This window comes from Gracilinanus agilis, chromosome 4 (assembly GCF_016433145.1).
Source record: "Gracilinanus agilis isolate LMUSP501 chromosome 4, AgileGrace, whole genome shotgun sequence".
Classification (NCBI taxonomy): domain Eukaryota; kingdom Metazoa; phylum Chordata; class Mammalia; order Didelphimorphia; family Didelphidae; genus Gracilinanus; species Gracilinanus agilis.
In genome coordinates, this window is record NC_058133.1 from 143,305,845 (window position 1) to 143,320,634 (window position 14,790).

The following is a 14,790-nucleotide window of genomic DNA, read 5'->3' on the forward strand; positions in this document are numbered from 1 at the left end:
CTATCTGCATCTATGTAGGTTGGACTATCCATTCCTGATTGTTTAGGAGAGGCCTGATAGCCTTTGTTTTTAGTCCCATAAAAATAGCACTTTCAGAGTTAATGTTGAACTACAGAGCCATAAATACAGTCTGGAGAAGAGTTATTTTTTTCTACATTGGTTAAATATATAGTGTGAGTATTAATTCAGAGCAACAAAGCCCGCTTTTTCTTTAATGCAACTATACTAACACTGAGTACACAGAGAAGACCCCAAACCTTTTCTCTGGTGATGGAGATGGGAAAAAAATTAAAAGTAGCTACTGTGCTAAGAAAATCCCCCAAATTTCTCTAGTGTGGGGTTGGAAGGGAGAGAGGGAAATAGCTTAGAACTTGAATGTAACAAAAAATAAATTAAAAATTTTTAAAGGAAAAGGAAAACGGGGGGGTTGAGTCAGGAAGAGTTGGGCATAACTGAGACAACTGAACAGCAACAATACCAAAGAGGGGAAGGTTCCTTACCAACTCTAAGGCTAGCCATATATATGTCTTAATGTATTGACTTTATGATGTATATTAATTTAATAAAATTCTTTTTAATGTATTTAAAAATCCAGAAGCCAATTTATATCATTGGAAATTTTGGGAGGAATATTTTTGATTTAATTTAATTAGTTTCCTCTGCTTCTTTCAAGATTCAGGTCAAAGGCCACTTTTATAGGGAGACCTCTCTCATTAACCCTAATTTCTAATACCTTGCTTTTCAGATTAACTTCCATCTACACTGAATATTTTGTGAGAGTGAGACAAATGATTATTGTGGTTATTCTGTCCATCTTTTTGTAAAAATTAGTTTCATTTTTTTAAAAATTTTAAACATTTTAATTTTTTAACATTATAAAAATATATTTCCTCACTCGCATTTTTATTGTTCTTCCTAGGGTCAGCGTCTTTTTGAAAAGTTGCTACAATTAGCTGCTCGAAATATTGAGATCAAATTAGTGAGTGATGCAGCAGTCCAGTCAAAAGTATTAGAAGACTTGAAAGTAAAGGGTAAGATAAAGGTTGATTGCTATTCTACCACTAAATGTCCCAGCAAGATAAAGACAAACTTTAGTTTCAAGTATTATGTAATGTCTTTCATCAACCCCAAATTCTTAAATGTTGTAACTTTTATTTCCTTTTGGAAAAATTCTGCCACTTAAAGTATTCTTTTTTAAAAAAGAAACAATTTTGGGGGCAGCTGGGTAGCTCAGTGGAGTGAGAGCCAGGCCTGGATACGGGAGGTCCTGGGTTCAGGCCCGGCCTCAGCCACTTCCCAGCTGTGTGACCCTGGGCAGGTCACTTGACCCCCATTGCCCACCCTTGCCAGTCTTCCACCTATGGGACAATGCACCGAAGTACAAGGGTTGAAAAAGAAAAGAAAAAAAAAAAGAAACAATTTCTATTTGGTAGTTTCTTTTTTGAGGCTATTTTTTGTGGTCAAGTGTTATTTTGCCTGAAATGTTGTTTCAATAAAAATAACACTTGATATCAATTGATTAATTGTCATTAATGACAGGCAGAATAAATCAGAAGAATATTATTGTGCTCTTTTGATACTTTAATCATGTGAGAGCTAAATGGTTAACATCTTAGCATGGCATAGTAGAACAGAGCACTATATTTTAGTCAGTAAGAACTGAGTTTAAATCCCTTGGTTTATCATCTTGGGCAAGTAACTTAAACTCTATGAGCCTCAGTTTCCTCCTCAAGGAAAATAGGAATTGGATTCATTGGCCTCTAGGGATTCTTCTAATTCTCTAACTCTACCATTCTGTAATTATGGAGGTTAACATAAAGAATATATAATATAAATAATAAAAAATATAAAGATCCTTTTTCTTCTCTTGCCTATCAAGTAAAAAAAAAAAGGTTTTATAATTTTAAAAGGAAGCAGTACCTATGCTAAAGAGGTCTAAGATCTTGCCTAACTGAAAATGTTAATGTTCCAGCCCTTTGGAAGGATTAGAATTCATGCTATATAATATTTGCTAGTCTTTCTAAGGTATCACCCTCCCCAGAATCAGTTTTGTATACTTTAGTCACATTCGCACATGCATAGACTTCTTTTTTTCTTCATCAAATACATTTGCACCTTTTTGAATTTTTGTTGTCATTCAGTCATTTCAGTCACATATAATTTTTGTGACTCCATTTGGGATTTTCTTGACAAAGAAATTGGACTGGTTTGCCATTTCCTTCTCCAGCTCATTTTACAGATGAGGAAAAGAAGGCAAATAAGGTTAAATAACTTGCCCAGAGTTACATAGCCAGTAAGTGTCCGAAGCCAGATTTGAACTCATTGAGAGGTGTTTTCTTGAATCCAGGCCCAATACTCTATCTACTGTACTACTTAACTGAACTTTTAAAATTTATACATAACTCAATTGAGTGTAAGAACAGGGTTCTTTACCCTTTTTGTATGTATCATAGACCCCTTTGGCAGTCTAATAAAAACTATGCATGCCTTGTTTGAATACTGTTTTTATTATAATTGAAGGAAATGCTAAATAGCAGTTGAGATTAGTGAAAATAAACACAGACACCTGTAGACATAGATGGTTAAAAATGATATTGATATAGAGGCAACTAGATATAGATATAGATATATAGATTATATATTACATCCAAGTTCACATCCCCACCCTTGAGATCTAAGAAACCAGTGATAGGGGATATGAAGTTTGGAGGCAATTTCATAGGGCAGAAGACATCAGAAGAGCCCATTACCTTTTTTATCCAGGACAGTGTTTGTTGATTGGCTTCTGATCAATAATGATCTATTCTAGTCACAACTGCAGTCCTGTGACCAATTCTCGACTCTACAGTTCAGAAGGGACATTAACAAGGTAGAATACATTTGGAGGACAGCAACTAGGAGAGTGAGAAGATTCAAAACTATACTATGTAAAGATCATTTGGAGGAATGGGAGATATTTATCACTGAGAAGAAAAATCTTGGTGGAGGGAACTGGGGAGTGATCATTATCATCAAATATTTGAGAGCTTGTCATGTGGATTGGATTCATTTTGTTTCATCCTGGATGGGAATCTGAACCCACCTGCCCCATTCACCCTAACTCCCCTCCCTAAAAAAAGGAGAATAAAATACGTTCAAGAGTAATCAATTTGCTATCACTAGATGTCTTTTAGTAGAAAATTGATAACTGCTTGTCATTAAATTTGTAGATAGAATTTATGATTTGAGCAAAATTTGGACAAGGTTCCCAAGGCTTGTTTTAGTCTAAGCTTTGTACTGGTATCTCCAATCCTAAAATTTTGTGATACTGTGTTTCTGATATATCCTTTCTCAATAGAGTTTGATCTTGTGTCTAAAAACAAATCTAAGCTAGATAACAATCTATTCAGAAAAAATGTTTTACAAATTGCTTCCTTTTTACTTTGAACTTAAAAAAACCTAATGTTTGTAAAGAGATATTGCCGCTTACATAAATTTGCCTTTCTATAGTGAACTGTAGCCATTTGTTGCCATAACTATTGGTCAATTTGATATAATCATTACTTTTCCCAGAAAGGGAAGGCAGGCTTGATTTTCATAAGTGCATATGAATGTCACTCTTGAACTTTAATGGGGGTAGAAGGGATAGCCTCATTCAGATTTTTAACAAAATTAATTCTTATCAAGGCACAGAGCTTATTTAAGGAATGAATCTTTCTTAATTGGACCAAAAATAGAACCCTAATTAAATCACTAATGGTTTTTAATTTAATGAAATTGAACTGGTCTTTAAAAACAGGTACATGTAAACAATCATTTACATCATCATTACTTTATCTTTCTGTGTACTTTCTGGCCTGATCCTTTAGTGGTATAATAATAAGTAGAAAGAAAACAATTTTATTTTATAGTTCATGCTACTAGTGAAACTAAGCTTTGCTTTAATATTGTATAAAATCTATTGGGAACAGCTGTTGTTCTTACAGAGTCATTTTATGTAGATGTATGTCAAATATGTAGGTAAAAAGGAAGTAGGTTTGAGATCCTTTTAAAAAAATTCTAAAGGTAAACTAACCAACCGGTAAAGCCTGGCTTTCATGTTCTTCACTTCATCAAACTTCTGTTTCTTTTTCACTTCAGTCACATGGGAAAGAAGGCATAAGGAAATTAGAAAAAAATATCATAGAAGCTTTAACTATTAAAAAAAATCTGTAAGCACAAATTAAGTCCTTTCCTTTAATGAACTTTAAAATCCAAAGCTAAAAAGAACTGTTAACTATAATAGATAAGAGCTAGCAGCTCTAATTTCTAGGGAAAGAGCCTAGAGCTGTTTGTTATGCTAAATTGAATGCTACTCATGGGGGGAAGGCTCTAATTCCAACATGGGATTCAGGATGAATCAGCATAGTTTTCTCATCAAAGTCTGGAAATGATAGTGGTCTTCAGGGTAAAAGTAAGCTATGATTTATAATAGTTAATAATTAGTGACAAATTGTTGAAATATACCTAGGTATTTATTTCTTTTAAAACTTAATTGGTAGAATTATTTCTTATCCTCTTAATTTTTCAAAAGGAAAATTCCATTAATAGTTCATCTAAATCTAAGTTAAAACTCCTTTTTGAGTAGAGTGAACATTTGTTCTAGTGGCAGGGGACCTAGAATCAAATCTCTTTTATCACCTGTTATGATACAATAATATTTCATTTCACATATATACTGTACTAGAATTTTTCCAGCCATCCATGAATTCATGTGCAGCTCTTTGCCACAACAAAAAAATTATTGCTATGAATATTTTTTCATGAGGATCTTTCTCTGATCTCTTGTAGTAGAATGACTGTGTCAAATTTTAGTGCAAAATTTAATAACTTGAAGGTGATAGTAATAGATTGCAATGGTTGGACCAATTCACAACTCCACCAGCAATGCATTTTAGGATGTCTGTCCTCTTGAATCCCTTTCAACAACTGTCATTTTTCTTTTTTTGTGATCTTTGCCAGTCTTATGGGTGAGTTAACACTTCATACTTATTTTAATTTAAATAATAGGCAGTTTTCATTTATGATTTATTATAATATATATCCAGATATTGTGGTACAGTTGTGGTTTTCAGGAGTCTGATGATTTTAAAATCCTCTTTTCCTGCCTTGTTTTCCCAGTCAGTTGTTTTTGATAGTAAACATCTTGTATTTTCTTTTTATTTTCATCCATCTTTGTTTTGTTGTAACTTTTTTTAATTTCATGAAGTCATTGCATTCTATTTGATCTCTCCTGATTTTCATAGATACAGCTACTTGGGTAAGATTTTTTTAGCTTTTGTTCTACATTTTTAATTCTTCTAATTATTTTCTACATATTTTAATTTCCCTTTTAATTTGCATATCTCATTTCATTTTTTTCTGTCACTCTTATAGATGTTGTTGTCAAGCCACTTTAAAAAAAAAAAAAAGATAGTGTTTGCTACTGTAGCGTTATTCTTTTATTCCAAATTTATCTCTTGAGTATCTTTTTGTCCAAAATTCTTCTTCATAGAATTTTATCAGTGTCTTTTGATTATACTTATCTACAGTCTCAGTTACTAATACAAGTTTTTATGCCAGGACCACAGTTCTTCACCTCTTACATTCTTGTAGTGGATGAAAAAGACCATTTTTGGTCCTGACTAATTTCTCGGAGTACTGTTCCTGTTTTCCTTCTTCCTTTTATGTGTCTGCACTCATATTGCTAGAAGGCATAGGTATTCCCTATCAGTTATGTGTTTAGCTATTCCTAATTATGACTCTATTACAGATTTGCAACTTCTTTCCTTAAAGCCTCCCCAAGCCTAGTTTTGCTGCAGGCTTGACTCCCAAATGGCTTCCCCAATCAGGATACTGCTTTGGATTTCTTAATTTTTTTTTGTCTGTCCTTGTGCTCCTCTGCTAGATTCTATCAGGGCTTGCAACTTCTGCTTCTCTCTTTTGCAGCTTTGATCAGGATGAAGGAACTTACTGATATTTTTTTTGGATTTCCTGGTCATTATATAATCTGATACTTCATTTCTAACTGGAAGAGCCATCTTTCTTTATGATCTTTTATTCTGCCATTATAACCAGAAGCCAGTCAAGGCTCTCATTCCTCATCTTTTTTACCTCTAGGTGACTAAGTGGATGGAGCATTGAGCCAGGAATCATGCTATTGTCAATAGTCACACAGAGTCAGATAGGACTGAACAACAACAAATACTTGAAACTCTGCCATGGGCTCCTTGAAGTTTTTCATCTCTGTTTCATCTGCTTCCAAAATGATGTATTCTCCTGGTTCTCAGCCTTTATGATCTTTTTCTGTCTCCTTCAAAGTTCTCTTTTTTTCCTATTGAAATGCAGATGGCTCAGAGTTTCCTCTTTCCCCCTTTCTTGGAGATCTCATCCATCACCATAATTTCAGCTACTGAAGGGCCAGAAAGGTTCATTGTATATAATAGTTACTTCATAATTTTTCATTGATTGAATTAAAGTAGCAATTCTAAGCTGATGAAGCCCAAATTATATCTGTACCCCCCAATCTTTCTCACATGTTTCATGCTTACATTTCAGTGTTCTTCTACATATTTCCCCGTGGGTATTCTACTAGTCACCTTGGTGCCAGTCATGTCATCTCAAACTCAACATGTCCAAAATTGATTATAACATCTTATTCCCCAGACCTGTTTTTTTCACTTGTTTCCCTAATTTTGTTATTGATAACATCAATCTTTGACACTAAGAATTGAAGGCTTAAATCCATTATACTTCTTTCCTTTCTGCCCACATTTGGTAATTTTCCAAGTGCCTTAAATCCTTCACCCATCAGTGAATGTAATTGTTATTGTTTAGTTGTTTTTCAGTTGTGTCTGACTCTTCATGACCCCATTTGAGGTCATCTTGGCAAAGATACTGAGTTTGCCATTGGCTTTTCCAGCTCATTATATAGACACAGAAACGAAGACAAATAGAGTTAAGTGGCTTGCCATGGATCACACAAGTAATAAGCGTCTGAAGTCAGTTTTTAAGTCAAGAAGATAGGTTTTCTGTACTCCAGGTCGCATACTCTATCAGCTGATGCCCAATGAAAAGCAATAGTCTTTAATTTTTGTTTATTCTGTTCCTTTGGCCACATATGCAAAATGAGAGAATTAGGCTAGATAAACTTTGAGATATCTTCCAGCTCTACAATTCAGTGATTTAGCCTGGCATCTAGTGACCCTACTATCTAACTGCAACCTCCCTTTCTAGGCTAAACTTACATTACACTCCTTAATATATCCATGGTACAACCAAGAACTCCTGACTATTCTCTAAACATTGTTCTAATCTTCCCACTCCTATGTTTTTATTCACACTATATCCTGAATCTCCCAAAATATGTATTTAATTTCTAACTGTCCTTGGAACCACAATTGAAGTGCTCCATATTCTATATGTCTATTTCTACTTCCTTTTACACACCACCCAAATGGAAGTGATTTTGCCCTCTTTATGAATGTCTTACAGAGCCTTATTGTTCTCTTATCTATCTATCATGGTGTACTTTCCTTTGTCACTATTTTTATCCAGATTTTTATCCTTCCTACTTAACTCTTAGTTTCTTGGGAGTAGTCTTTTTCTTTGTATGCATTGTACTGCCCAAGAGAGTATCTTCCATCTAGTATTTTCTTAATAAGTATTGAATGAATGAGTTCTGGTGATTGGTCACATTAACACCAACTTAGGTGCTACCGTTTAAGTATATTCACCTTATGGTAGGATATAAGTTCTTTGAGAAAATTCATTTTTTTTTGTCTTTGTATCAGTAGCCTCTAACAATACCTTACATTTGATAAATGCACATTGAACTTAATAAATGTGAACAAAGAATTTCATTGCATGGGTTAAATTTCTAGATGTTTATTTTAATTTCCTGGTAGTTCATGATAATCTCTAAGAAGAGATTCATCATTAAGCATATAAGGTCATTTATATTTTGTTGATGACCCTTTCTGTAACATATTCTAGTATATGTTCAACATTATTAGATTAGTCCTATGTCAACTGGTGTGTTGGGATTTAGTTCACTAGACTCAAACATGGTTTTTCCTCCCACTCTCTTCCTTCCTTCACATAATTCCTGGCAATCCTTGTTTTTCAGTAGTGTGAGATGTTATTGTCCCCAATTAACTGGGTTTTTTTTGTCATATTTCATGTCTTCAGAAATCTAGTCCCTTGGTAGTTAAGATCAGGTTTGGGGAATAGGTGGTATGTTGTTTTGAAAGAATAGTTTGTAGGTTTAATTACTTGGTTTTGTTAATTTTTTTTTTATTCAGAACTTTTAAAGTTCTTTCCAACATTTTTCTTAATGCATATTTTAAGAATTGAACACACGTGGATACTCTGGGTTAGTTTGTGTTGATATCATATTTATTCCTTATTTTTATAGAGTTTCTATGTACAATTCAAATGGCTTTTGTATGAATATCTAAACAATTCTTTCTTGAGATATCTGTCTTTCTATGTAGATTTTTTCTTTTAATGTCAGTTTTCCTTTGTTTCTGAAATTGATATTCCTAACTTATCAACACCATTGTACTGGTTTTTTTCCCTTCTGGACTCAGTAATGATCTTAGGGTAGAGGTAGGATCAAGGACAAGCAGAAACTGAAGTTTTATTGTTTTTATGGCCTGACAAAAAGCTTTCTGCCAAGGTTAGAGTTGGGGGAGAGATGTGAATCAAGATATACTTTTGTACATACAAGATTATATATCAGACCTGTAAGTAGAGAGTTTTTAAAAAGCTTGCAAAATAATTTTGCATAATCTTTGATCGTGTTCCTTTCTGGTTATAGAATTCTAGAACCTCAATTACAAGAGACTTCAAAAGCCCTCTAGTCCAATTAATTTAGTACATTTAAGCCAAACTTCTACTCTGAAGACTCCAACATTTTCTACAAGATCCCCAACAAGGGACCATCCCACTGTCACTTTTTAAAGGCTTCTTGTATAGGAGAATCTACTTCTGCCTGGAGCAATCGATTGCATTTTTTGGGACACCTCTGAATGGTAGGGAAAGAGAAAAGAATAAACATTTATATGATGTCTACTATATTCCAAGTAGATAGCATTACAGGGAATAGCACACTGGGCTTAGAAAAATCAGGAAGACTCATTTTCATAAGTTCAAATTTGATTTCAGATATTTATTATCTGTGTACCTGAGCAAGTCACTTAACTCTTTTGGCCTTGGTTTCTTCATCTTTAAAATGAGATGGAGAAGGAAATAGCAAACCACTCAAGTATCTTTTCCAAGAAAACCTCAAAAGAGGTCATGGAGAGTCGGACAACATTAAAATGACTCAACATTTGCTAAGCATTATGCTAAGTGCCTTCAAAAAATTCCCTTATTTGGTAGGAAGATTTCCCTTATGTTGAACTCAATTCTGTTCCTCTTAAATCTCTATGCATTACTTCTAATTCTGCTCTCTAATGCCAAGTAGAATGAATAGAATTTTGCTAGACTATCAGCTTGATTCCTCAGCCTTAACATGTTGAGCTCCTCCAGCCATTCCTTGTATAACATCATCTTACGGTCTTCACCCTTTGAATCTCTCTACTGGGTACTTTACAGCTCTTTGGTGACCTTCTTAAAATATCAATCAGTCAACAGGCATTTCATGAGCAGTTACTTTGTGCCAAGCATTGTGTTAAGCACTATAAATAAAAAGAGAAAAAAAAGTGATCCTTGTTCTAACCTCAGGTTCTAATGTAAACATTTTTTGGTTATTTTATCATTTCATTAACTCATACGAGATTCCAGTTCATTAATACTTCCAGTCTTTTTATACCAAACTTGGTATCTAGGCAAAGTGCTTTGTTTTTTTCTAAGTCGATTGAATCCCTAGAAATTTAGCTATAAGAACAGATATTTATTTCTTTTTAAATCCATCTTACTAGATTTAGCCCATTATCTCAGCTTATGGAGATCTTTTGAATTGTTGACTCAATCATTCAACATTATATATATGACAGAGGAAGGAATGGATATCATGACAGAGGAAGGAATGGATATCACAATGATATCCATTCCTTCCTCTGTCATGAGTAATCTGTATCCTATATTAACAACAAGAATCATATCATGCCTGCATTTTCTATGTCAGCTTTTGGTAGAAGGAGTTGTTGTTTCCAACTCTTTGTGACTCCACTTGGAGTTTTCTTGGCCCACATACTGAGAGGGATAAAAGTGACAAACACTCAACTCTTATTCTAAATTACAAATCTGGAGTCAGAAGATAGCGGTAAAAGGCAGTTGTTTATTCCTTTCATGAAAGGGGCACCTCATTAGTGGGCTAAGAAGTGCCAGTTGACTAGGCATAAGCAGGCAATACATACTGGTTCCTAATGCAAAACCTCTCCTCTCCACTCTGTCAGGCCCCTGCATTGGTCCTTGCTTCACAATCTAAAACATATGTGTTCTAACCCAGTTCAGGGTACAGAAGAAGTGTTATTTTAACATTTTTAAAAGATAAGGGGAGCAAATGAGTTGTTTATTGACCTTGAATCAGGGGCCTTCCTTCCTCTCTCAGTCTCTTTTCCAGGCTTATTCAGAGTCTTTAGATAAACAATTAACAAAAACTTGTTGTTGTTTTTTAATTTTAAAACAGGCCAGTCATCCTTTCTACAATTAAGCTAATTGGGTGTTAACAGGAGGTTTCACCTGGGGGATATTGGGAGTGGTATAAGCCTAAATGTTCATTTTGAGAAACAAACACATTTTATCTCACTCAATACTGCAGTAGTTTGCCACATCCTTCCCCAGCTTATTTTACAGATGAGGAAACCAAGGCCAACAGGGTTAAGTGACTTGCCCACGCACACAGACAGTAAATGTCTAAGACCATATTTGATCTAGGGAAGATGGATCTTCCTGACCCCAAGCACTCTATCTACCTCAAGGATGTGCTTGGTCTGATACTATAATCATTCTTGCAAAGGTGTCCCCTGAATAGGATGTTAAATTGAAATGCTTTCTATTAAGTTGGCTCAGGTAATCACTTACATAGAGGTAGAAGTACCTTGATTTTCCCTCTGTTGTGTTTGTCCATCATTTGCCTTCCCATTTCATGCCTTTTTTCCCCAGATAAATGACTATCCTGCTATTGCTTTGGTGCAAGGTGACTAATGGCTTTGGTCTGTAGTCAGCCATAAAAATTCTGTCCACAGAAGGTCTCTGGTGCAGTACTTTGTTAAACATCGAAACGTCTGGGCTGTTGTTCTGGGCACTGTTCAACCTGTTATTCTTTGGAATTGTCAGGCTTTTGTTGAAATGATTTGTCTCTTGTCTCCAGTCAAAAAACCTTGTTAACCATTATGTAAATTGTAATACCCTTCTTGCTCCATATAGGCCCTTACTCCATAGGGTTGTCACTTTAAAGTGCTTTTTTAAAAATGTAAGTAATTATAAAGGAAACCTGGCAGCTTGTGTATATTTAGCAATTATCTTGTTTTCAGGAGTGTATTCATTTGCTGCAGTATCCCACATATAGAATGTTGGCTGGGCGTCTGATGAAGCACTATGCTGAAATCAAAAGATCTTGGTTTAATTTTCTGCCCCGTTGCTTATTGACTTTGAGTAATTTCTTTAACCTTTTTGAATTTTAGTTGTTGTTGTTTAATCTGTAAACTGAACCTCCTGCTATTTGTTGCCTCCTTTAGCAGTGATTAGAAGGTTCAAGGTTGACCCTCTCTCTAGTTTTCAGTACAGCTTTTAACTCCCTAACTAGCTAGGTTTTAGTATTCTAGTAAAGTATTAAAAAGCCTGCCTCCTAGCAGTCATGAGCAGAATGTAATGCATTCCTGGTCAGGAAGCTGCTGTATCCCAAGCCAGATTTGGGGCAAGCCTGTTGATATTGTGTGCCTTAGGGCATCCGGAAATCTAGAGTGGAAGCAGGAGGCCTTATGTCCCAAGCTGATCTAGATAATTAACAAGATTGGAAGGGGCAGCTGGGTGGCTCAGTGGATTGAGAGCCAGGCCCAGAAATGGGAGGTCCTGGGTTCAAATTTTGCCTCAGACACTTCCTAGCTGTGTGATCCTGGGAAAGTCACTTTCCTAGCCCTTGCCTAGCCCTTACCACTCTTCTGCCTTAGAACCAATACAGAGTGTTGATTCTCAGATAGAAGTTAAGGGTTTTAAATTAAAACAAACAAACAAAAAATCCCACAAGACTGGAGAAGTGATATATCTTAGACAGTCCTGGTCATAGCTAGTTCGTTAAAATTATCATTTCCTTCCATGCATGTTTGCCAAATAGCCTCTTTACTGATGTGTTCTAGAATTTTCTTAGAAATCAAAGTCAAGTTCACTCTCCTATAATTTATAGGCTATAGTTCTTTCCCTTTAAAAAAAAGTGTGACATTTATTTTCTCCAATCTGTAGAACCTCTCCTGTTTTCCACAATCTTTCAAATGTCACAAAAGCCATCACAACTGCTAGTTCTATAGTTCATCTGGCCCAGGTGACATGGATTTATCAAAGTCATCCAGGGGCTTTCTTACTGTCTTGCTAATCATAGATATAAATTCCCCATTATTCATTTTGGTTGGAGCAGCAACTACTCCAGAAATGTTGGAGAAGATGAACACTGTCAAAAGGATTGCCTCAGGTCTGTCCCATTTTAATTGAAGTCTTATACCAAAAGTCATTCAGGGTAGAGCCAATCAAAAATGTAAATAAAATAATCAGCAATCCTATAAATTGCTTTATAGTTAGATAGTTTAAATATCAACTTCTTGGCTAGACATAACAGTAGTTAGCATAAAGTCATTTCCTTTATTTTGTACAATTTTTAATAATCATTTTCTAACATTCTGTGATCCGTGTCCTCCCCTTCCCTTCCACCTCTCCCCACTCTCAAAGATGGCTGGTATCTTGATATAATTTGTACATGTATTTTCATATGATATACATTTCCATGTTCATCGTGTTGTGAAAAAAGATGCATATTGTTTACACTAGAGAGAAATTCATGGAGAAAATAAAGGGCAGACTTTTATGTTTCATTCTGCAGTGAAGCCTTATTTTCAATGTATACATGGGAGAGTTGTTTTTTAGCATTTCTTTTATGGAGAGGAAATGAATACCTGTCCCATATCTGATTCATACTATACATTGAATAGCTTTCTACCACTCTCCTTTGAGAAAGGTAAGCCTTAACCAAAGCTAAACATATATCTTCTCTGAGATCCTGGGCTTGGGATTTTAGCAGTACTATGAAAGCCTAGCCCACTCACCTCTCATTAGAGGCCACATGGCCCTCCAGAATGAATTTGGTAGAGACTAACTGCTTGTTGTGATTAAAATTTTCTGGAGACTGTATATTAATTTATAATTATTTATTAGTAAAAGTGTGAGAGAGTAATCACATGATAACCTGATCATTCTTAATTAATGTTTGCCAAAAAGTAGATCCACTCATAAGAATCTCCAGCCCCCCACTCAAAAAAAGAGAACAAGCACCTCCTCCATTTTCTTTTTTTATAAGGTCAATGACATCACTACTTCTGCACCTCTTCTGGACACTAGGAGGCACAGGGGAGTTGGGGCTAGCCTCTTCCAAGAGCCGGAGTGCCACAAGACCACTTGGCATCCTTCCTTAGTACAGACACACACCCAAAGGGTGGGGCTGGTATTGATCAAAATGGGTTTTCAGATGGAATAAGAAGGTCCAGTTTATATTGAATTCATACATTCCTAACTTCAAAGAAGGAGGGCCCTTTAGAGAGAAGTAGGTGCATAGAGCAGTGAGCCCAGCAGTAGTTGTGTATTCTTAGACAAAGTTTAAAATGAGAGAAGCTTTTTGGATTCATTAGGATTCATTTCTGGACCTAAACTTTATAACCTTACATTACTATTTTTATTTCTGTTGGAAAGAAAAGATTATATGGTAAATAGCTAAATTAAAACTCAGAGAATGTAGAAGAAATGAGCAATTTTGCCTGAAGTGATAGCGATTTTAGGGGTGGCAGAAGGGATACCTAAAAATGTTAGACAAATGTTCTTTCTCTATTTTGTTCTGAAATGGAATTTTCCTATATTTAAGGTTTACATGATTCTTAGATTCTCATCTGAGGAGTATAAAATTGCAATGCTAATGAGTAAAATTATGGTGCAAGCAATTTGAAAATATAAAATGCTACATAAATGCTGATTTTTATGGAAATTTGCATAGTCTTTTCCTCTCAGAAAATTGTAAAACTAACATTTCTAGGGCTAACATAGTTCAAGCTGCTTGCATTTATGATTTTTAATAAGCTCTTCTGGAGATCAAAGACAGGAAAAGCTTTGGAGTACTTTTTTTTCCCTTATGGATAGTTACATAGCCGAACAGAATTTTTTTAAATACTATGATAATTATTAATATGTGTCTCCCCTCTATTTTTCAAAGTACACTGACTTGCAGATCTGATTTCTTTATTCTTGGTACATTTCTTCATGGAAAGGACTGTACACGATAAGCTTTACCAATGAGAAACAGATGCGTTGGCATTAAATTAGCCTGTCATTTAGCAGGTACAATAAAAGAGTAGCCAAGTCTGACCTTGCCTCTTGTACTTTCTTTCCTGATTTTGATTTGGTTTTACTTCAAAGGAGAATAGGTGTCTTGCTGCAGGGTTAAAGAAAAAGTTAATGAATGATATTGAGTAAATGATATCATGAGAGAATTTGACGGGCCATTATTCATTTATGTACTGATTCCTTTGAAGTTGTGTGTGTGTGTGTGTGTGTGTGTGTGTGTGTGTGTGTGTGTGTGTGTGTGAGAGA

General features: G+C 35.1%; 1 protein-coding gene across 1 annotated transcript in view; it reads left to right on the forward strand.

The window, feature by feature from the left end:
• The window catches only part of PLD5 (phospholipase D family member 5), a 446,775-nt gene that overhangs the window by 266,288 nt on the left and 165,697 nt on the right, over window positions 1-14,790 (forward strand). The window contains exon 4 of the mRNA XM_044673995.1: window positions 920-1,031. Within this exon, the coding sequence (XP_044529930.1) occupies window positions 920-1,031 (112 nt within the window). The remainder of the gene's footprint in view (window positions 1-919; window positions 1,032-14,790) is intronic.